Source organism: Rhinolophus hipposideros (assembly GCF_964194185.1).
Source record: "Rhinolophus hipposideros genome assembly, chromosome: 5".
Taxonomy (NCBI): domain Eukaryota; kingdom Metazoa; phylum Chordata; class Mammalia; order Chiroptera; family Rhinolophidae; genus Rhinolophus; species Rhinolophus hipposideros.
Window position 1 is genome coordinate 38,833,199 of NC_138051.1, and position 22,528 is coordinate 38,855,726.

At 51.6% G+C, this 22,528-nt stretch overlaps 2 protein-coding genes across 2 annotated transcripts in view; both read right to left on the reverse strand.

The window, feature by feature from the left end:
- SPTBN5 (spectrin beta, non-erythrocytic 5) overlaps positions 1 to 14,719 on the reverse strand; it is a gene marked incomplete at both ends in the record, with an annotated part of 37,473 nt that extends 22,754 nt beyond the window's left edge. The window contains 25 exon segments of the mRNA XM_081048959.1: positions 289 to 469; positions 472 to 502; positions 957 to 1,121; positions 1,310 to 1,395; positions 1,640 to 1,787; positions 2,483 to 2,633; positions 2,834 to 3,001; positions 4,384 to 4,462; positions 4,465 to 4,624; positions 4,940 to 5,164; position 5,168; positions 5,406 to 5,437; positions 5,439 to 5,537; positions 8,305 to 8,313; positions 8,315 to 8,458; positions 9,611 to 9,811; positions 10,115 to 10,450; positions 10,538 to 10,691; positions 10,930 to 11,162; positions 11,271 to 11,281; positions 11,284 to 11,419; positions 12,701 to 13,280; positions 13,282 to 13,304; positions 14,134 to 14,354; positions 14,491 to 14,719. Of these exon segments, the coding sequence (XP_080905085.1) occupies positions 289 to 469; positions 472 to 502; positions 957 to 1,121; positions 1,310 to 1,395; positions 1,640 to 1,787; positions 2,483 to 2,633; positions 2,834 to 3,001; positions 4,384 to 4,462; positions 4,465 to 4,624; positions 4,940 to 5,164; position 5,168; positions 5,406 to 5,437; positions 5,439 to 5,537; positions 8,305 to 8,313; positions 8,315 to 8,458; positions 9,611 to 9,811; positions 10,115 to 10,450; positions 10,538 to 10,691; positions 10,930 to 11,162; positions 11,271 to 11,281; positions 11,284 to 11,419; positions 12,701 to 13,280; positions 13,282 to 13,304; positions 14,134 to 14,354; positions 14,491 to 14,719 (3,803 nt within the window).
- Positions 14,720 to 16,309: 1,590 nt separating this feature from the next.
- The window catches only part of EHD4 (EH domain containing 4), a 72,565-nt gene continuing 66,346 nt past the window's right edge, over positions 16,310 to 22,528 (reverse strand). The window contains exon 6 of the mRNA XM_081050020.1: positions 16,310 to 20,412. Within this exon, the coding sequence (XP_080906146.1) occupies positions 19,876 to 20,412 (537 nt within the window). The 3' untranslated portion in view covers positions 16,310 to 19,875. The remainder of the gene's footprint in view (positions 20,413 to 22,528) is intronic.

Sequence of the window (22,528 nt, forward strand, 5' to 3'; positions counted from 1 at the left end):
GGAAAGCCTCATCTGACAGGGGGAGAAAGCTGGAGAGGGCCCAGGGCCCAAACTTCCACCCAGATGACCCATGTGACTTCAGATTGTGGGGTGCTTAGGTTGTCTAGTTGGGATCTCTCCTACCAGACCCTCCTACCCTGGGAATGACTCTACTCATAAGGGAAGGAGATTTGGACAACCTCAGGTTCTGTAGATACCACCCTCCTGGGCTCACTGGGTGGAACCACCCTCACGTTTACACAGGAGGGTGAAACAGAGTGGGTAAAGATGGCACAAGCAGGCACGTACCTCTGGAGGTACTTTTGAGTCTCCTCCATGATGGGCTGGGAATCGACCCCGTGGTGGGCCTGAGAGATTAGGGCAGACATTTTGCTGGCCGGTGCCTGGCTCTCGCCCTCCAGTTGGTGGTGCCGTTTCTGCAGTCCCCGGCTCGAGCACAGGTTCTGTCCCGTTTCTGTACTCTGCAGGGCCCCTCCAGCTGCTCCATTTTTCCCTTGGCATCCTGGAGAGGGATGATGGCACTGCATCAGGCTCTCCACATACAGGCTAGTAAATGGGCTTTCTTGGGTTCTAAGACTGTAGTACACCACAGTCACCAAGGGCCCACTGGGGACCTCTGTCACCACCCTTTTTACCCTCCACCAACAGTGCCCAAACCTCCCCCCAGAACCTCATAAATACCTCTATCCCCTCACGCTTTTTCCTCCTTGGGGGACTCAAGCTGTATTAACCACACGCTGGCACACAGGAGACAATCCTGTATTGGCCTACTGGTGGGCAAAGCCAAGCTCAACTTGCCAATAGGAGAGAGGCCTCCAAAGGCTGCAGGACTCCCCAGGGTCACTCCAGCATCAGCAGGACATCCAGACTCTTCCTCTCCTCTCCCCGTCCAGCCTGTTCCCAGCCCAGCCCAGCCTCCGTCTCCCCCCTGTGCCCTCCCCCTCTCTTCAGCTGACCTGCAGCAGCCCTAGGAGCTGCTCCTGCTGCCTTGCCTGCCAGAGCTGCTCCCCACGCTCTGCCATCTTGCAGTTCAACTCTTCCCACTTGTTACTCAGGTCCCGAAGCCTGGCCTGCACATCTCCTGGGGCACAGAGCCCACTGCTCAACAGCTCACTCCCAACCTGCAATAGAACGAAGGCCCAGGGAGTCTTGCTGAGCTGCTGGTACCATGAGCAGCCACAGCAGGCTGTATGCAGGTGGTAGAGGTGGGGTGCCTGGCTACCAGCTTCATTCCACAGGCTGCAAGAGCTTGAGCAGTTCATGTGGCCCAAAATCTGTGGGCAGAAGTGGGAGAGCTTTTCTCTGACACCCACAAGTAGTGCAGGGTGAGCAGGTGCCCGGCGGATGGTGGGGAAGGTCTTTGTTCAGAAGAAGGAGGCAGGCTCTGGATCTGCTCTGGAGAGTTGAGGGGAAGGGATGATGGGAACTTTCTGGGCTGTTTGGATGCCCAGACCAGGACACGCCCAGCTGACTGAAGGAGGAAGCTGGAGGAGCCTAACTCTATGGGAACTGAGGTTGATTCTTCCTTCAGTGAGTGTGTTCCGTGAAAACATGCCTTGCAGCTGGGCAGGGAACTTGAAGATGAGTCGGCCCTGCACCCTCTGTCCAGGCTCCTACCTGCTGCAGGCCCTTCAGGTGCCCATGGTGGCCAGCAGCTCACGCTCAGCCCCTTTGTGCCACTTGAGTTTCTGCAGGACGTTGCTTGGCTCCTGGGAGGGTTTATCCACCTCCATGATCCCCTTCTCTTCCATCCACAGCATCAGCTCTGCCTCAGCCCGCTTCCATTGCTGCCCAAGAAGCAGGAGAGAATGGGTCCCAGAGACCAGGGGTGAGAGCTGGTGTGAGGACCTCTATGAGAGGGGTCTATGGGATGCCCAGAGGAAGAGCAGTACCCAGAGCCAATCCTCGGGTACAAGAGAGCAGGGCCTAGGGTGACTGCTCCTTAGTAGGGGCAGGGAAATCGAGATTGAGAGGGAAATGTGTCAGGGAAAGCAGTAGGAGGAAGCTGGGGGCGTCAGGACCTGGGCCCCATGGCACCCTGTGCCCAGGCGGAGGAGCGCCTGGTCAGTCCCCACTACTCAGCCCACATCAGATGAGGTATAGCTACCCCTCTGCAAACAGGCTTGAGCTCCGGGAGGCTGTGCACTGGCCCAGCTGGGCCTTTGTGAGCAGTTGAACAAATACCTGACAGAGCCAAGTTCTGCAGCTGGTGCCCATGGCCCATGCAAGAGCCTCGTGTGGCCAGAAACAATGAGGAAGGGGACTAGCCAGATGGGGGAGGGCGAGGGGGGTTAGTGAAGACTTCGGTCCGAGCCCCGCCTCTGAGCAGTGTGGCCTCAGCCTCGGTTTTCCTTATTCGGAAAATCAGAGCCATAATGCAGGTCTAGGTTATGCTGAGGGTCCATGACATAACCTGTGGGAAGGAGCTTTGCAAACTGTAAAGGCCTCTGCATGGTGCACAATTGTTAGTGCAGCAGTGGACGCTTATGCATTCGTCTAGGGGAGGCCTCAGGTACCTGGGCTGGCCCCTCAGCTGGAACTGAAGGGAAGCCAGCAGCTGCCTCCTCCTCTGCTCACTCTTCTCCTGAAAGCTGGTCCACTGTACCTGGACGCTCTGCAGCTGCTCTCCGACCCTGGAGGGCAAGGGGAGGTGGGGGAGGGTATGGGGACGGCTCCACAATGCCTAGGCCCACCCTCGAGTTCAGCCCACTGAAGCCGAGGGTGCTCCTCTCCTTCCCCCTCCCACTCCCCACCCACTCTCTCAGTCTCAGGGCAACGGGATATGAAGACTGAGAAAGGTTGACACGTGCTGCCCAGACAAACGCAGGCTCACTTGTGTGCAGCAGGGTGCTTGCTCTCAGCCAGCTTCTTGCCACGTGCCCACAGAGCCTCTGGCCGAGGGCGCAGGGTGTCCAGTAGCCCCCCAAACTCCTTGTGCTGCCGCAGCCGGCTCTGGGCCCCCCCCACGTCCTCCTGTGGGTACAGAGATGTGGAGTCACGCCTGGGAGCATGGGAGACAACACCATGTCACCCACCACCGGTCCAGGGGCCTCCTGCCCAGCCTGGCTTCTCCATGATGGGAAGCAGCGCCTTGCTGCACATCCTGGATCCAGCCCCAAGGCTGTCCGGCTGCAGGAAGGCCTCATGGTGGGCACAGGTGGCAGCAAAACCATCCACTGCTCGGCCAAACCTCTGCAGCTCCAGCCCCTCCTTCAGTCAGCACTGTAACTGCTCCCAGGCAGCCTTCAGCCCGTGGCCTTGCTGGCCCAGGAGCCTCAGAGCATGGGTCACCTCTTGGGAGTCCAGTGAGTCCAAGGCTGCCATGGACTGGCCTTGAGCTGCTGCAGCCTGGCCAGGACAACAGGCAGAAGGTCAAAGCCCATCCCTCCTCTCACCAACCTCCCTTCCATCTTGCCTGCATAGCCATTCATCTCGAAGCTCTGATGTGAGGGTAGCTGGAGGGGTCTGAGGCTGGTTAACCCATGTGGTTTACTTGTCCCGTGCGACAGCTGTGCCCTGGCCCACTGGGAAGACACTGAACGTACCAGGCCCAGCACAGGCTTAGAACTCAACAGTGCCCACGCCCCCTGCCATGTCATCCTTGCTCTACCTGGCCATGCCGATGGCCAAGGCCCAGGCAAGTAGGTAGGCTGAGGTAGCACAACACAGAAAAATCACTCAAGCCATACACATGCCTGACTGCAGGCCGCTGTAAGCCCACGTGGAGACTTGGACAATTAGAAAAGGTGCCCCTCTCAGCTGGGTGCAGCCTACAGGCACACAGCTTGGGAACAGGTAACACCTGTGAGTGAATTAGAACAAGGCTCCACAGCCCTGGACCAGGTAGTAGAGTCTGGCATGCAGAGGACGGGATGGAGTCAGTGCCTGCTTGGCCACCTGTCCGGCTCCCTTTTGTGGGCGTAGCCTGCAGACTGTACTCGGTGGCCCTGCCTGCCAGGCCTGAGCCATCATCTCTGCAGGAGGAGGGGAGCCATCATACTGAGGAGGTGGGTGTCTGAGTCCCCTGGGGGTCCTGAGCCTCTGACTCCAGCGGCCAGGGGATCTGTATTACCCAGAATGGCTGAGCGCCTAGGCTGTCCTGACTGAAAGCAATCCACCAGGCTCCCCTGGGTGCGGTATGGCCAGGCCTGGACTGGACAGAACCTCCCAGGCGGCTCAGACGCCGCCCCGGGTCCCTCCCCGGTGTGTACAGGACGCCTGACCAGTGCTTGGCTACCTCTGCCCCCCTTGAAAACCTGCCTTAAGCATTAGTCTGGGCCAATCCCCTGGGTGATGCACTGCTTCCTGCCTCTCTTTCTGGTGGGCCGTCCCCGCAGGCCTTGGCCACCCCGAAGCTTGTCCTGTCAGCCCTCCTGTCCCGACCTCTCCTGCTGCAGGTGGATCTCCCCCAGCAGGTCTTGATGTTCCACCAGCAGCCGCTGGGCTGAGGCCACGTCCACACTTCCTCTTCACTGTGCAGCTGAGCCCGGACACCCTGCGCCCACAGCAGCAGTCGCCGGCTCTGCTGCAGGAAGCTCTGCTGGGCCTGCGTCTGGGCCTGGGCCTGGGCCTGTTGGGCCACTTGCTTCTGCACGCCCTCCAGCAGCCCCTGCAGCATCTCCACCTGTTTTTGTAGGGGCTAGCTCTCTTTGCAGCCTGCGTCCTTTACTCTGGAAGATGAGCCCAGCACCCAGTCAGTGCCCTGCTCTAGCCTCACCCTCGATTTAGGGGCAGCAAGCGTATGTGGCTCTCCTTCCCCCCATGAGCATTTTCTCACACGGTTCCCCCACCTTTGCGCCTGCCCTTCAGACAGCACATTCTACCCTTCCTCAACCACCCCAGTTTCTGTCCCTTTCCTCATTCCATAACCCTGCTCTGGCCTTCCCTCCCTCCCACAGCACCATTATTATGCCAAGCCCAGGCCATACTTTATGGCCACCCTTTGCATGTAGTAGATGGTCCCCTCCAGCGCTGGCGTCTTCTGCTGGGCCAGTTGTAGGACGCGGTGGTGGTCCTCTGAGTACCCTGTCTCCAGGGCTTCCAGCTGGAGTATCACGTCTTGCAGCTGAACCTGTGTGGGTCCACATTCCTGCAGAAAACTGCACACATCCATGATGCATGCCAGCTGTATTTCCTTTTCTTTCTTCAGGGCCTCCAGCTGCCCCTACCTTGGCAGAGGGAGCAGGATGTCTTCATCACAGGGACACTTCCCTGTCCATCCTGAGGCTTTGGCCAGAAACTCACATGACAGAAGCTGCCAGGCTGGCTGTCCCCACACCCTCTCCTCCCTGCCTCTGACACGTTTATTCTTTCCTCCGGTACTTCAGGAGGCAGATGAGCATGCACTCAGGCCAAAACACCATCCAGCTTGCCCTTATTACCCTGCACTCCCTCTTCATTCTCACCTCCGGCTCAGTTCCTCCTGCTGTCGCTGGATTTTGGGGGGAGTATCCAGGACATCTCTGCTTCAGTTGCTCAGCCGAGCTGCTGACCTCAGCCCAGAGTCCCTTTCCCACAGCCAGGGTGGTGAGGAACTTCTAGAAAAAGGAGGACCAGGCTTTGAGAGGACTTACTCTGTTCCCACACTCCTCTCAAGACTATGAATGACTTCAGACATGCTCTGCTATAGAGGTGTTCGAGCTGCATCCTTCTGGAAGAACAGGGATTTACGGCCTTGAAGGGCTAGGAGAAACCTTTAAAAATTCAAGTATCCAAATTGGAAAGAAAGAAGTAAAACTGTCACTACTTGCAGATGACATGATAGAGAATCCTAAACATTCCACCCAAAAACTGTTTGAACTAATAATGAATTCAGTAAATTGCCGGATATAAAATTAATATACATAAATCTGCTGCATTTCTATACATTAATAACAAACAGAAAGAGAAATTAAGAAAACAATCCCATTTACAATAGCATCAAAAAGAATAAAATACCTAGGAATAAATTTAACCAAAGAGGTGAAAGGCCTGTACTCTTAAAACTATAAGACACTGATGAAAGGAATTGAAGAAGACAGAAATAAATGGAAAGATATTCCATGCTCACGGATTGGAAGAACTAATATTATTAAAATGTTCTACCCAAAGCAATCTAGATTAAATGCAATCCTTGTCAAAATTCCAATGGCATTTTTCACAAAAATAGAACAAACAATCCTATAATTTGTATGAAACTACAAAAGGCCCTTAATAACCAAAGCAATCTTGACAAAGAACAAAGCTGGAGGCATAATGCTCCCTGATTTCAAACTAAACTATATTATGAAACTATAGTAATCAAAACAATATGGTATTGACACAAAACCACACATAGATCAATGGAACAGAATAGAGCCCAGAAATAAACCCACGCCTGTATGGTCAATTAATTTATGACAAAGAAGCCAAGAATATACAATTGGGAAAGGACAGTCTCTTCAATAAATGGTGCTGGAAAAACTGGAATTCAACATGCAATGAATGAAAATAGACCATCTTATACCATACACAAAAATTAACTCAGAATGGATTAAAGATTTGAAGGTAAAATGTGAAGACATAAAAGTCCTAGAAGGAAACATAGGAGGTAAGCTCCTTGACATCAATCTTGGCAATGATATTTTTGATTTGACACTAAAAGCAAAGGCAACAAAAGCAAAAATAAACAAGTGGGGAAAAAATCAAACTGAAAAGCTTCTACACAGCAAAGGAAACCATCAACAAAATGAAAAGGCAACCTACGTAATGGGAGAAAGTATTTGTAAATCAAGTATCTGATAAAGGTATATCCAAAATATATACGGAACTCATGCAACTCAATAGCAAAAAAAAACCTCAAAAAACAATAACAAAAAAATCCCAACAAAATAAAACAAAACAAAATAATCTAATTTAAAAATGGGCAGGGCGGCTGGATGGCTCAGTTGGTTAGAGCACGAGCTCTCAACAACAAGGTTGCCGGTTCAATTCCCACATGGGATGGTGGGCTGCAACCCCTGAAACTAAGATTGAAAATGGAGACTGGACTTGGAGCTGAGCTGCGCCCTCCACAACTAGATTGAAGGATAACAATTTGGAACTGAAGGGTCCTGGATAAACACACTGTTCCCCAGTATTCCCTAATTTAAAACAAATGGACAGAGGATCTGAATAAACATTTTTCAAAGAAGATATATGGACTGCCAACAGGTACATGAAAAGGTGATCAATATCACTAATCACCAGAGAAATGTAAATCAAAACCACAGTGAGAAATCACCTCAGATCTATTAGAATGGCTGTTATCAAAAAGACAAGAAATAAATGTTGGCGAGGATGTAGAGAAAAGGGAATACTTGTGCACTGTTGGTGGGAATATAAATTGGTACAGCTGCTATGGAAAACATTATGGAGGTTCCTCAAAAAATTAAAAATTGAACTACCACATGATCTAGCAATTCTTCTGCATATTTATCTGAAGAAAACGAAAACAGAAACTTGAAAAGACATATGTACTCCCATGTTCACTGGAGCGTTATTTACAATAGCCAAGATATGGAAACAGCTAAAGTGTCCATCAACACAAGTGGATGAATAGATAAAGAAAATGTGGTACATACACACACACACACACACACACACACACACACACACACAATGGAATATTATTCAGTCATTAAAAAAAAAAACCTTGCCATTTGGGACAACATTGATGGACCTTGAGAATGTTATGCTAAGTGGAATAAGCCAGACAGAGAAAGACAAATACCATGTGATCTTACTTATACGTGGGATCTGAAAAAATTAAAAAATAAATAAACAAGCTCATAGAAACAGATTGGTGGTTGCCACAGGCAGTGAGTGAGGGGTGGGCAAACTGGATGAAGGGAGTCAAAAGGTAAAAACTTCCAGTTATACAATAAATAATTCCTGGGGATGTAATGTACAGCATGGTGACTATAGTTAATACTGCATTGCGTATTTGAAAGTAGCTAAGGGAGTAAATCTTAAAACTTCTCATCACAAGAAAAAAAATTCTGTAACTATATATGGTGACAGATGTTAACTAGACTTACTGTGGTGATCATTTTGCAATATATACAAATCCTGAATCATTATGTTGTACACCTGAAACTAACACAATGTTGCATGTCAATTATACCTCAATTAAAAATAATTCAAGGCCAGCTCCCTTGTTCCCTCCTCCCAGATAGGACTATAGTTAACATGGAGAACGGAGGCACAGGAATGAATAATGGGGAGGCAGGAGCAAGGTGAGGAGGGAGAACAGGAATCAGGAGAGACAGCAGCTGAAATTCCCCCTTGGCTCCAAGGGGACTGTACCTTAAATTTTGAGCTGCATGACCTCCAAGGTGTCAGCCTGGAGCTGCAGTGTTTGGAACAGTGCTGTATGGTCTTCTAGCCAGCACTGGAGCTCCTCACATGAGCTATCAAAACCAAACAGAGCCACTGTCTCCTCCAACAGGGCCCTGCGGCGCTGAGGAGAGGCCAGTCCAGAGACTGGGGTGAGCGTCAATGCTTCCCACTTGGCATTCAGAACAGGTCCCCTTAACCCTACCCCCACATCACCGCCCCCCTAGTCCAGCAGAGTCCAGAGCCAGAGAGGGCGCCCTCCTCACTGCTGGGCCCTATACCCTCTGTCACAGGTCCAGTGGAGGGAGCTGGCACAAGCTTAGTGGGTAAATGGCCCTGGCAGAGTCCTACTCAAGCCCTTCCGCTCTTAGATACAGTGCACACTTCTCCCATGGGACCTGGCCGGGCCCACCTCCTCTCTAGCTTCTCCTCTAGCCGCTCGCCACCCCCTGCCTCTCTGTGCTCCAGGCACCCTGACGTTCACTCCTCCACTGGGCCTCTCTCCTGCCTCTGCGTAGGTCTGGCCTAGAACACTGTCTCCCTACCATCTCCCCTGCCCGCCTCCTGGCTTTACCTGCTCTCAGTTTCTTATTGTTTAATCTCAGCCTGAAAGTCCTTCCCCCTGACTCCCTAGCCTGACCCAGGCTACCCTCTCGTATGCTCCCATCACACCTCTATCCACCTAATGACTTGTTTCACACCTTCTCTGCTATGGTGGCAGCTCCTTGAGGGCAGGGAACACATCCTGTCACTGCGCTCATGGCTCAGGTCTAGAAAAGAGTAGGTGCTTCATGAACATGTCTTTCTTTTTTTGTTTTTTTAAGATTTTATTGGGGAAGGGGAACAGGACTTTATTGGGGAACAGTGTGTACTTCCAGGACTTTTTTCCAAGTCAAGTTGTTGTCCTTTCAGTCTTAGTTGTGGAGGGTGCAGCTCAGCTCCAGGTCCAGTTGCTGTTGCTAGTTGCAGGGGGCACAGCCCACCATCCCTTGCGGGAGTCGAACCAGCAACCTTGTGGTTGAGAGGACGCGCTCCAACCAACTGAGCCATCTGGGAGGCAGCTCAGCTCAAGGTGCCGTGTTCAATCTTAGTTGCAGGGGGCGGAGCCCACCATCCCTTGCAGGACTCGAGGAGTTGAACCGGCAACCTTGTGGTTGAGAGCCCACTGGCCCATGTGGGAATCGAACCGGCAGCCTTCGGAGTTAAGAGCATGGAGCTCCAACCGCCTGAGCCACCGGGCCGGCCCCATGAACATTTCTTGAACAAGGAGCGTTACCCCTGCCAGCGCCCACAGGCCCTCATAGTCCTGGCTCAAGCGGTCCTGTGTCTGGAGTATGCTGTTGGGGTCAAAGTCAGCGTCGGGCTCGGCTGGGAGGGCCATTTTCTGGGCGCCCTGGGGGCCAGAGGAGCAGAAAACCTCATGCCAGGCCCCAGGGTTCCTGGGACCCTCCCCTGGAGAGCTCAGGGCAGACTCTACCTGTGCTGACAGGACACAGAGCAGTGAGACCGGGGTGGCTCGCCCTAAGCAGCAGAAGGCCTGGTAGGTTGGGGCCTGCTGTTGTACCTGGGGTTCCTGTTCCATGACATGGCTGCACTGATCATTTATGTAACGCCTGTCTACCAGGTCTGAAAGGTCTGTGGTTCTAGCTTAACCGTGGTTGATCTCTCCCTTTTTCTTTGCTAATGTTTTTGGAAGTCGATCCACAGTATGTTAGCAGTTGTCTGGTCCAACCCCCCACTTCACAGGTGAGGTGATCAAGGCTCAGAGAAGCCAACTTACTGCCCAAAGACATGCAATTATCTGTCTTAGAGAGGCCTCCCAGTCCGTCAGCTCCCAGGTTTCGGGGCCTGTCTGGTGCGCTGGCTGCAGGACCTCTCCGGGGAGCCAGGTTAGGTGCACGCCTGTGGGAGTACAGCTTCTGAGGTCTGCTGGCCCTCCTCCTAGGGTTGGACACGCTACCTGTTGGACCAGCAGGGCTGCTTGCAGTCCTGTGCCCTGCAGAGCCACCCGGGCCGGATCCGACGGCCTTGGGTACCCATGGGAGCCCAGGTCGTGTCCCCTCTGCTTGAGATCAGTGCACACAGCCTGGTGGCAGCGGAGCTCAGCTTCCAAGGCCTGGAGGAGGCAGAGCAGGGAGCTGGGTGAGGGTAAGGGAGGGGTGCCAGGGAAGTGGAGACAGGCAGGGCGCGGGGTAGCAGGCACCTTGTGTTGCTGCTCGGTGGCAGCGATCTGGCCAAGATCCCTGCCCAGGGTCACACCGTCCACCAGCCGCCCGCGCTCCCTCAGCCAGGTTTCCTCCTCCTCACAGTTCCGCAGGAACTCCTCCCGCTGCAGGGTCTGCTCCAGCAAGGTCCGCCTGAGGGACAGTAAGGATCACTGGGGGGAGGAGAGGGGTCCACAGCAGGCTCGGACACTCCCCTTAGATAGACAGGCATTTCCTGTTCCCTGGATGACTCAACTGGAGAGACAGAGGCGTTGGGGGTGAGGGTCAGGGTAGAGGAAGTTCAGGCTGGCAGTACTTTAACCTGGGCAAAAGGTAATTTGGATTACAGAACAATTCTGGAAGAGGTAGAGGAGTTGGGGTGAGCTCTTACCTGGCCTTGGCAAGAAACACCAGGCTCTGCTGGAGATGGGCCAGCGCCTGGGCTTTGGCCTGTAGCCCCTCCACACTAGTGCCCAGGGAGGAGTCCAGCTTTGTGGTCTGGTGGACAAGATGGCTCACGTGGGCTCCATGGCCAGGGACCCGGGCCTCCAGCAGGTCATGTCTCTGCAGCAGCTCCACTACCTCTGCCAGCTGTTGCCCACAGGCCACGGAGCTGGCCAGCTCCTGGCCAGGGATGAGTGGTCATTGCATTCCCAGAGTACTGGGTCCCCGTGAGTGCCAGAGCTGGCCTACCAGCTGTGTTCCCCACGGGTCTGCTGGTCCAGGGCCCACCTGCAGCTCCTGAGCTGGCTGGAGGCAGTCTCCACCTCCTGCAGCAGGCTTAGCACAGCCGGCATGCCTGCCGTCCACTTCCTTTGTCCTTGGAGATCCTGAAGGAGCTGCTCCCAGCGCCGTGTGATTTCCACCTGCCTGGAGGACGTAAGAATAAGGGTGGTCTACACCAGGCTGGGGCAGGGATGCTGCCTTGGGGTCCACAGCTGTTCAGGTGGCTTGGCTGCCCTGGATGAGCCCAAACTCCCTGGATGAGGTCTGTGAGCTTCCTACTCTTGGGCAGTGGGGACAGTGCACCCCTGCCTCTTAGACACGGGCAGAGAAGCCAGGAAGGCCTGGGCGGTTCAGGCCTTCATGGCCCCCCAAACCTTCTTTGCAGTTCCCATCTCAGGTGATAGCAATGCCATCCTTCCAGGAGCCTGGAGTAAAATCTTGATAATTCACTGTCTCACACCCCACATCCGATCTGTCTGCAAATCCTCTTGGATTCAAAACATATACAGAATCCTGCCATTTCTCATCACCCCCCACCCCACCCCCACACACACACTTCTCTGGCCTGGATTATTACAGTAGCTTCCCAACTGCTCTCTCTGTTTCTGCCTCTGTCCCTTCAGTCTTATCCTGACTCAGCATCCAGAGTGATCGTTGTGAAAGAAAAGTTAGATTGCTCAAGCCCTCCCATGATTTCCCATCTTTCTCGGAGTAAAAACCAAGTCTTTACTGCAACCTGTCATACAGAGCCCAGCATGACCTTTGCCCTGTACTTCCCGGACCTCAACTCCTACTTGTTCACTTTGGCCAACATCGTCTTCCAAGCTAGTTTTCAAACATGCCAGATATGCGCCCACCTTGGGACACTGCACTATTCCCTAGTATTGTCTGTCCCTAAATCTGTATGGCTGGCCTCTCACTTCTTTTTGGTTTTTGCTCAAAAGTGAAGTGCTTCTGGCCACACAGTATAACTCCGTCCCCTGACCGTGGTACTTCATATTCCCCCCTTCTGCTTATCTGTTATTTTTTTTTTCAAACCATCATCTCATATACTATGTATTTTTCTTATTTTTCTGTTTTCTATAGTAGTGTGTAAGCTCCACAAAGGGAGGGATTTTTGTGAGTCCTCTCCATGGCAAAATCTCCAGCACCTAGAACCATGCATGGGACATAGTAGACACTCAAACGCTTGTTTAGTGAATGAATTAATAAGAGGCTACCTAGAGAGAACAGTGCTTTCCCAAAAAGGATGAATTACAAATAGCGGAATATCAGGCATCAGTGACAGCTAGATCTTTTTAAAGGGAGTCCTGAATTCATAAATCGCTCCTCTGTTTTGTGGCTAGGAATGGGTATGTGTAAAAATAGGGATACGGTAGGAAGGCTTGAGCCTGTTTTGAGGATGGTTCACATGCCCAGGGCTCACCTGCGGCCACATCTGCCCAGCTGTGGTACTGCTCCTGCTGGATGATGCCCGCAGTCTCGGCCAGGGCCTGGAAGTGCCCCTCCTGGGGCAGGATGCCGGCTTCCAGCAAGCTCAGCCTCTGGGCAGCCACCTCCACTGTGACCAGGCTGGTGGGTGGGGCTGCGGCCCCGTCCAGCACCTTTTCTGTGTCTGTCAGAAAGCTCTCCCGGAGGGCCGCCTTACGCTGGAAGTGCCGGGCCAGGGTTTCCAGCCGCTCTAGCTGCAGGAGTTTCTGCTGCAGGGCCTCTGCCCGATCCAGGCCTGCCCAGCGCTGGGACAGCTCTGCAGGGCCGAGGCCATGGTGAGGCAGGAAGGGCCTACGGTTCTGAGCTCGGAGTGCTGTCTGCAGCTGGAAGAGCAGGGCCTCCGCAGTCACTCGCTGCTGCAGCCTGGATGGCTTCCCTTGGGTGCGGAAGGAAGCAAAGGGCACCAGTGGCTGGCGCATGGCAGGCAGGGAGTCTGGGAAGTCTTGTGCTTCCAGCTGCACCTGCTTCTCTGCAATCCAGCACAGCAGATCAGCCACCGGCTGCTCGTACTGGGTCTGCAGCTCCTGTCTCCTGGAGCTGAAGCAGGATCTGGCCGAGGGCATGGGAATGGGTCAGGGCGGCACTTTGGGGCAGGCCCTGGAATGGAGGCACTCCCCTTTTAGAGTTTGAGGGCCCACCAGCGTTGCCCAGGTGGGCAGTAGCTCCTTCCCTCACCTGTGGATACACTGAAGTGGGATCTCAGCCCACAGAGAAGTGGCTCTGCCTGCACTGCACACACAGACCCAGGAGGGTGGGGCTCCCGTCCTGCCTTCCTCCATCCTGTTTTACCCCATTTGGCCTCACCTCTGGGGCTGCTATCCTTTTTCGGAGTCTTCTTTCCCTTCTCTGAGGCTCCATAGCCCTAAAGCAGCTCAGAGCCCTTGGCTTGGATCATCTCCCCTATGCCCAGCGGAGTCACCAATCCTGAGAACAGTTTGCCCAGGCTTCAGCCTCTGCCATCGTGCCCAGAGAGTAAGAGAGCCCCCAAAAACATTAACTCAGCCCAGCAGAGCTGCTTCTGTGCTTGTCCTTGCAGAGTTCTACTCTCTGAGCCTTTTAATCCCATGAGGAGCTTAACAGCCTAAGAGCAGTGGGGAAGGGGAGAAACAGAAGGGGACATCCCTCCCCTGGCTTTCCCTGTGTGCCAGGCTCTGTGCCGGGCACTGTGCTCATGCTCCCTTGAATCCTCATAGCAGCCTTTTGTCACCTAGGCATTGTCGTCTCCATTTTGCAGATGGAGCACAGTAAAGTTAGGTGACACAGCTAAGACCACACAGCTAGGAGGTGGCAGAGGCAACCTTCAAACCGAGGTGTGTCTGCCTCTGGGGCCCATGCTCACTCCTACCTCTCCTTGATGCCACCTTCCTTTGTCACCAACCTTAGCGAGTATCCCCTGGACAGTCAGCCCCTGGTGCAGGTGGGAGAAGTGGTGGTAGTAGAGGGAGACATAGGTCATGATGGAACGCTCGTCAGGCTGCAGGGCTGCCACGTCCTCGGGGTCCAGTAGCTGAGCAATGCCCAGCTCCTGCTCAGCCACATGGAAAGCAACGTTGAGGTTGTGCAGTGGGCGCACATGTGCCCCATGTGGGGCCCCAGCACCTGTGGGTCCATGGAGCTGGCCGGGCAGGGCTCGGAGGCAGGGGCTTTGGTGGGAGCCTGCGGCTCTTCTCTTCCTCCATGAGCAGACTCGGACTGCACACCGGAGGGAGAGTGGGTTCTAACTGAGGTGGCTCACAAAGCAGTCTGGCTAAACTCCAGGTAACAGCCCCTGAGCTGGGGTGTGTGTCTGTGGCTTCATACACCCAGCAGCCCTGGGGACTCCGGAAGGAGACATAGCACTCTTCAGGGAGGTGTCCCTGACTGCTAAAGCTGGCGAAGGGAGCAGCGGCCACAGTCCGCTTCTGAGAGCTGGGGAGGACTAATCGCACCTGGACCCCTGGGCCTTGCACTGTCCCTGTGCTCATCCCCAGTCCCCACCCTGTCATCCTGCCTGCATGTCAGCCTACGCGCACACAGCCCCCATTTACCTCCCAGAGCACAACTCTGCTCATGAAGACTCCCCATTGCCTGGACGGAAACAGAGCTTTCCCGCCCACATCCGGGCTTCAGCTGTTGTCTCAGCTTATAATGTCCCTTCTATTCCCCACTGTCCCCATTCTCCTTTTCTATCAGCCCAGGTTAAAATTCTGCTCCTTCTAGGAAGCCCTCTACCGAGCTCATCTCTCCTCCTATTAAGACCCTTGGCAGAGGGCCCCTGTGTGACGTGACCACCTGAGGACAGGGTGGAGCCGCAGGATGCTTTGCACACAGAACTCAGCAGAGGTTGTCATTTCTGAGGGTGGTGTGTGGGGCTAGGGGACTGCTCTTCCTCCTCCTTAGCTCATGTAGCTATAGCCACTACACATGCTGAGAGGATCGGTTCCCCTTGCATTGACTGGTTGCAGCCCCTGCTGAAATGACAATCCCTGTTGGTCAGTACATGGATTCTTTACATTGTAAGTAAGTGAAATCTCAAGTCAAATGGGTTGAAACAATATAAAGGGAATGTATTGGCCCCCATAATTGAAAGGTCTGGCAGGAGGACTTTAGGTGAGGTTGGATCCAGCAGCTCAAGTGGTGCCACCACAGGCCTGGATTCCCTCTGCGTTTCTCAATGCCCCCTCCATCTTCACGCTCCACAGGATGGCTGCGGCCAGCCTGACATCACTCCCCTGCCTCCAGCAGCTCTGGGAACCCTCTCAAAGCCATTTATATTATTGCACCAATAATCTCGCTTCTTTACATTGTGTGATTTGAAGGACAGAACATTTCTCCTGAGTTGGAACAGAAATCTGAGGGGCCTGGTTCTCACAGGCTTGAATTGAACCACAAATTCATTCCTGAACCAATTTCTGTGACCAGCGGGATGATATACTTTAACTGGCTTAAGCCAATCAGGACCCACTCTGGAAAAAGGGGTTGGGTGTCTATCTCACCCAAATCTTATGACTCAGACTGAGGGTGGGGAAGTGGAATGTGCTCTGCAAAGGAAATTCCTGGTCTGGATCACCAAAAGGGTAGATGAGTGCCAGTGGGAAAAACCCAGATATCTACTATGGGCGGTCCACACCAGGGAGGTACGGCAAGAAGCAGGAGCAGTGCCAGCCAACCATGGCTCCAACCTAGCACTACCGCACCTTCAGGTGCACAGGGAGAGGACACCGTGGGAGGCCTGCTCAGTGATGCCGTTTCAGCCTCAGAAGGGTCCTTCTCCACAGTACCCTCCAGTCCTGGCTTCCAGTCACCCTCAGTTGGGACCCCAGCCTCCCTCCGGGCCTGCTCCCAAACCTGGCTTCTGCCTCTTCTAAAGCTTCTTTTCTTCTAAAGAAGCCCCATTTTGGGAAGCTCCCACCCAGAGAAGACACAGGAAGTCGGAGGTCACAGGGAAGGCGTGCAGGAAGGGACCCTACCCCCTAACTCTTATAATGTCCCTTCTATTTCAGAATGATGACAGGGATCCCCACTTTACGCCCGAGAAAGCTGCATGCAGTCCTTGGACAATCAGAGCCAGTGGAGAAAAGGTAGAATTTTTTTTTCATAAGTTTATTGATCAGTAGACTGCGCCTCTTTTTTTGACACTTCTAAACAAGATTACAAAAAAATAGAAGCATTGTGTATTCACTGCATTGGCTAATTGACATGAAACCTGACACACTCTTAAATTAGGACCATGTTTACCTGAATAAACTCAGTGGTTATCCGTCCTAAGAATGTTCTTCTTCTGCCACATTCTATGGAGGAAATACAGTGCCACTGTTAAATGCTCTCCTTATCTTCAAGGCATTTATTCCAGGATATTGCTCTCGGTATAACGAAGGAGTACAGCGATGCAAAGTGAAAAGGTCCACGTATGGCTGGCAGGCATGACTCCGGTGGCTAAGCCTCCCCACATTCCCAGTGTGGTAGAGGTGGCTACTTAGGAGACCCAGCTCACCAGAAAGGACTGTGGTCAGGGGCAGAGGGGCCAGGGCTCTGCCGAGGCCTCTCCTGTGTGCTGGTAAGAAGGCCAGGGGCTGGGGGGAGAGCAGCTGACATTCTGCTCCTCCTCACATGCTCTCTGACCCACCTGGACACCCAGTCCCATGATATAGAATAAAAATTCAATTCCTCAAGAGCCACTGTCCTGTGGGAGGAACCATAGCCCCACGTCCAAAGATGCAATTGCTGCATAATGACAAGTTGCTAAAGAAAACCCAGTGCAGCCCTGGAGAAGCGAAAGCCCACTAAAGGAATGGCTCTCCCCTTTGAAGGTGTCCTCATCCTGGGCCATCCAAGTGTGCGAGGAAAAAATACATGTGCAACGCTGGGCGGGAGCGTGAGGTGGAAACAGGTTGGATGTCCCAGGTCGGCAGGAGTTGTGGAGTCTCAGCAGGTCTGAGATAAGTTCAGGAAGGAGTCATTAGCAGGCTTACAACTGGGAAGTCAACTTTGGGAGGAGGCGGCTGAAGTTTTCGTTTGTTTTCCCCCCTAAGCTCAACCCTGCAGAGTTTGTGTTATGTGGTATCATGTGCTGTATAGAAACTAGATTCAAGATTCTTAGATGTTTCTTCTGTGGACTCATGGAGAACATGAAGATAGTTTCTTAGTGCTAGAGTTTACCTGCTTCCACCCTCCCACCCACGTGTAAACACTCTGCGGAGGGGGTGGGTACTTTGAAAATTGGGGTGATGTGGGAAGGGCAATAAGGTTGGTCAAAGTGAACAGATCTTAGAGGGCTCTGCTGTTCTGCCACCCTGCTGCGTGGGGTGGGGCAGGGGACAATGGGTGTTTTGGACAGAGTCCAGGAACTTTGTGCAGGTCCTAAAAGATACGGGTCCTCACTTGGCCGCCATCCCTAATATTTTCCAGTGTTTTTCTTTTCAATCAACTCCAATGACTACATGTTGTAAGAGAAGATATTAAGGAAAATAGACGTGATTTCTTTCTTTCTCAGTAGGGAAAGGATTGAGCTACCAGATGTTCTCCTACTGAGGGTGCGGGGGAGGGTAGGGATCACAATGCTATGTTTCCTTCCACATAGAAGCCAGAAATCTGTCTGTCGGCCCTCTAAAACAGTTTTCCCATGTCTCTACATAGACAAAATGTGGCCATATCTGTATATGTACACATGTCAAAAGTACATATTTGGGTGACATATATGTGTATATATTTATCTTTATGACAATTGAGCAGAGTTAAAGAAAGATGATTCTGAATGGCAAATCAGCTAACTGTGGCATCTCTAAACCTATGGACACATGAATTCTCTTCTCTCTCAGTTGTGCCCTTTGGTGGACCCCACTGTGCTCATGCTGGGACAGTCCTCATGGATTCACAAAACTATCTGCTCATATTACAGGACTGGAATTATAAACATCTCTTCTCTGTGTCTCATTAAAACTCTTCATTAAGATTAAAAACCATATTATACATTTTTGTCTCTTCAAACGAAATTATTTAGAAAGCTAGGGAGTAGGAGGGCTGGCATCTGGATTCCTGCTTCTTTAAAGTAAAATATTTCTCTTAAGTCTGGAGTTCTGACCCTGATGTCACAGGTGACATTAGGCAAAACAAAACAAAACAAACAAAAAATCCAGAAAAAAGTGGTTTTTGGAAGGTTCAGGTAGGACTCTTCTGATTTCATTCTTTTCTGGTGCTGGCAGGGTCCCGGGCCATACAGCCATCACAATTTCATGTCTCTCTTTTATTGCCTGCCTAAGGGTGAAAAGGCACCTGCATCTCCGAGCTGGAGCCCCCAAAGCAGGGAGGCGGGCATCAATTACCTCCACCTGACACAGGCATCTGAGTGAGGGGTCCAGAGGGGTTGAGGCGGGGGACTTGGGAGAGGACCCTCAGGGAGCTCACGTACAGGGACGTGCCCAAAGCCTGCCTAGTGATGGGCATTCGTGATATGAACCACAGTCTTTTGAAGAAAAGGTTTTATATGAAAGATTCCATCTGTTTCTATATAAAGGCTTTTATCCTGAAAAAACAAACAAAAAAACTTGACTGTTTTATAATAAAAATGCCTGTTTTATAAAAATAGTGTCTAAGCTAGTAGACCGTTCTTTTCTCCCTGACAGCCTGGGGGAGGCTGGCCTCTCATTCCCCTTCGTGTCCACAGGTCCAGGGCTCCGCATGTACCAACACCTGTTTTTGCTGAATTTAAATCCTGCCATTGACCAAGGAAGGAGCCTTGGGGACATGTAACGACACTAACGACAAGGGAAAACCGCCTCTTTTCCTTACTGTAGTTTAAGTATGATAAATAGACTTTGCTACAAATTATTGGACAGAACAGTAAGAAAAGCTAATCTTCAGACTTCAACATGAGTTGAACACTAGAAATCTCGTTGGGGTTAATAAAGGTTATGAGTTCCAGATTCCTAACCAAATACAGCTTTGCTGGGAAGGCCCAGGGGTGGGGCGCCCTGGGAGGGCTAGTCCGTGGGGTGCTGGGACAAACACTCGCTTTGGCCTGGCTGCCTGTTCTGCTCTGCTAGGGCTTGCAGAAGGGACGGGGTACACACAGACACTGTACATCCTCCTTTCAAACCTCGGGCAGCAATTGCCCTCTCTTTGGTAGACAGTTTGGAGAGAGCAGAAATCCTCTCTGCTCTGTTTTTTTCCACTCCAAATGTAGCAGGAAACAAAATAAATAAGATCATCTTTGCTCCCTCAGGGTGCCCTCTGAGGGACAGGTTCACGATGAGTGGTCCTGGGAAGCCCAGTGGACTCACGCTTCAGTGGTACCCACAGCTCATGCCACGCTCCCGGGACCTCACCAAGCCCACCGCCACATGGAGGTCTCTCCAGGCTTCTGAGTACTCTTTGGTCAATTTCTCTTCCTTCTCAACCCTACAATCTTTTTATCCACTCCCTCTCCCCAATATTTTAATAGAAACACAGGGAATTTTAGAGGTGAAAAGACCACATCCAGTTGTCCAGTGTCTGCCCTCTCCACTCTACAGATAGGGAAACTGAGGCACAGAGAGGGTGTGCCTTGCCCAGGGTCATTCAGTGAGTCAGTGGCTGCACGGGCCTCAGGCCCAGGTCCCCCGAGTCCCACTCCATACCACCCGCCCTGTGGGTGGCCTGCCCCTCAATCGGCCTTCTGCAGGGACTTCCTGTGAGAGGGGGGCACGAGGTGGGGGGGAAGGCTGTTGGGCAGCTCATAGCCGTCTAGCTTGATCTTGATGAGGTGCTTGGCCAGTGCGAACTCTTCCTCATCCAGCATGCCGTCGCAGTCACAGTCGGCCAGCTTCCAGATCTTGCCCAGGACGCTATTGGGTAGCTTGGAGGTCACCATCTCCTTCTTGGCATTGACGCCCGATATCTTGCCATTGATAGGCGACAGGGCGTAGAAGAGCTCATCATAGACAGGCTTGTCTTTGGCCACAACCCATTCCTCCTCGTCGGCACCCTCCTTGGCGCCCTCCCCGTAGCCCTGGTTGAAGGGGCCCTCGGAGGTGCCATCGAAGGCGCCGCCCTGCACAAGCTGCATGGGCATGCTTAGCTCCTCCTGGCTGATGAGGCTCATCAGGGACGAGATCTTGCTGGTCAGCATGTTGTCCACAGCCTCGATCAGCTTGGGCTTCAGTGAGTGGAATTTGGTGAAGTCATAGTTCTCAAGCTGTTCCTGCAAAAGGAGAAACCACGCTTGGTTACATGCCCTCTCTTAGAAAGCAAACAGGGATAGAAATAGCTGAGGGAGACGAATTCTCCCTTAAAGCAGACACTCCACACGCTGGGCTATTCCAGGGCTCTTTCTTTGGTGGGGTCGCCACATCTGAACTCTCCAGAGACAGGTGTGGCTTTTGGAACAAGAAAGAAGGTGCATGAGACGCAACATTTTGCTATAGCAGCTAATGTCTGCTGGCAGCCGTGTGAGTGAGAGCAATCCTCTAGGGCTTATAGACGACCTTCTTTACCCTACCCTTTTCTCTTTTATAGTGCTCTGGAGATTTGTATTTTATCTTTGAAGGTGATTTTACAACAGACCTCAGTTGATCTTCATACGCTGGGAATAAGAAAGGCTAGGTATAATAACTGTGTTTTACACAGAGCACATGGGGTGTCCTGGAGCAGTCAGGAGTAAAGCCCATGCCTCCTGCCTCTTCACTAGTGCTTTTTGTGCAGCAACATGAAGCTGTGACAGTAAAACAATTCTTTAAGGACGTTGTTTTTGGATCAGTTTTTTAAAATGCAGTTTAGAGTACAAATAAGTAAAAAATTGAAACTGGTAAGAGGAAGTAGAGTAGGAATGAGGAGGGTGAGTATAAATCCAGCCAATAGGGCTATGTATATTAGTCAAGTCAGGGAAGGTCTCGGCTCCACCTCCCGGGAGAACTGGCCAGGCAACACGTGTAGCAACAGCAGCAGCACAGGCTTCAGAGAGACAAGGAAATTGCCTGGCTAGGATGGGAGCCGACCACAGATGCCGCAGAGGCTCTGTAGAAATAGTCCTTCTTACCTTGGTTCTCCTTAGTTACTCATCTATCATCCATCCATCCATCCATCCATCCATCCATCCATCCATCCATCCTACATTTATTGGCCATTTGTTATGTGCCAAGCCCTGTTCTGGGGTCTGGGGCCATAAATATGAAAAGCCACAGTCTGTATGCTCAAGAAGCTTATGTTGTAATAGAGGAAGGACACTCTAGTTTTTTAGTTCCTGTGTACTTTCAAAAAGGGCTTGACTTAGCTTATAGTGAAAATGTTAACATGAAATAGAAGTCATTAGAAATGGAAAACCTGGGCGGCCGGTTGATTCAGTTGGTTAGAGCTCAGTGCTCATAACACCAAGGTCACCGGTTCGATTCCCACATGGGCCAGTCAGCCGGGCCCTCCACAACTAGACTGAAAACAATGACTTGACTTGGAGCTGATGGGTCCTGGAAAAACATACTGTTCCCCAATATTCCCCAGTTAAAAAAAGAAAAAAAAAAGAAATGGAAAATCCAAATAACTAAAAGGGAGACAAGGGAATTATCACATCAGACAATTAAGGTAAGAAAAACTACTGCACCTCAGCTGCCCCAGCTGGGTTTTGGGGGCAGGTGGAGATCAGACCCCACATTGTCTGAGGGGAGAAACCGCCTATTCATCTCTAGAGACAAACGTTCTCTGGCCCTGAATTGTAAGAGTCACCAGGGGCTTTTTATGAGGGATCTCAAGATCTAGTGAAAAATGTCTTCAACAGCAGTTTTGTCAAATAAATGCAGAGAACACCAGGTATGGCAGTTTTTATGTGTATTCCATGTGAAGTATTTCTTTTGGGACAATTCTAGAGGGCCAGATGTGCAATTTTTGGGAGATGAGGCAGAGAGACACTCAAGGAAAAGAGGTGTCACATACCCCTCCGACCTGACTGTTTTGGGCAGAAGTAATGTTGACAGGCAGTTAGAAAAGAAATAAAAGTTGGTACTATCATAAATATCACTCTTTTATTGTAAAAATTTGGGGGAAGAAACTAGTAAACAAAAATAAAAAATTTAAAGTGCTTATAACTCCATCATCCAGCAATAACCTGCTAATATTTTGGGGTGTTCATTTCTAGCCATTTTTATAATCACAAACACACACACATACACACTCTAACTGAACTACGACCCCATTGTTTAGCCTGCATTTTAAAGAAGTAATGCATTATACCTTTCCATATTAATTTTTGTATATTATTTTTTTTTGTTTTTAGTGACTTTCCCAACTATTTTTTGCAAAGACTATATTCACTAAAATTTCTGTTCCTT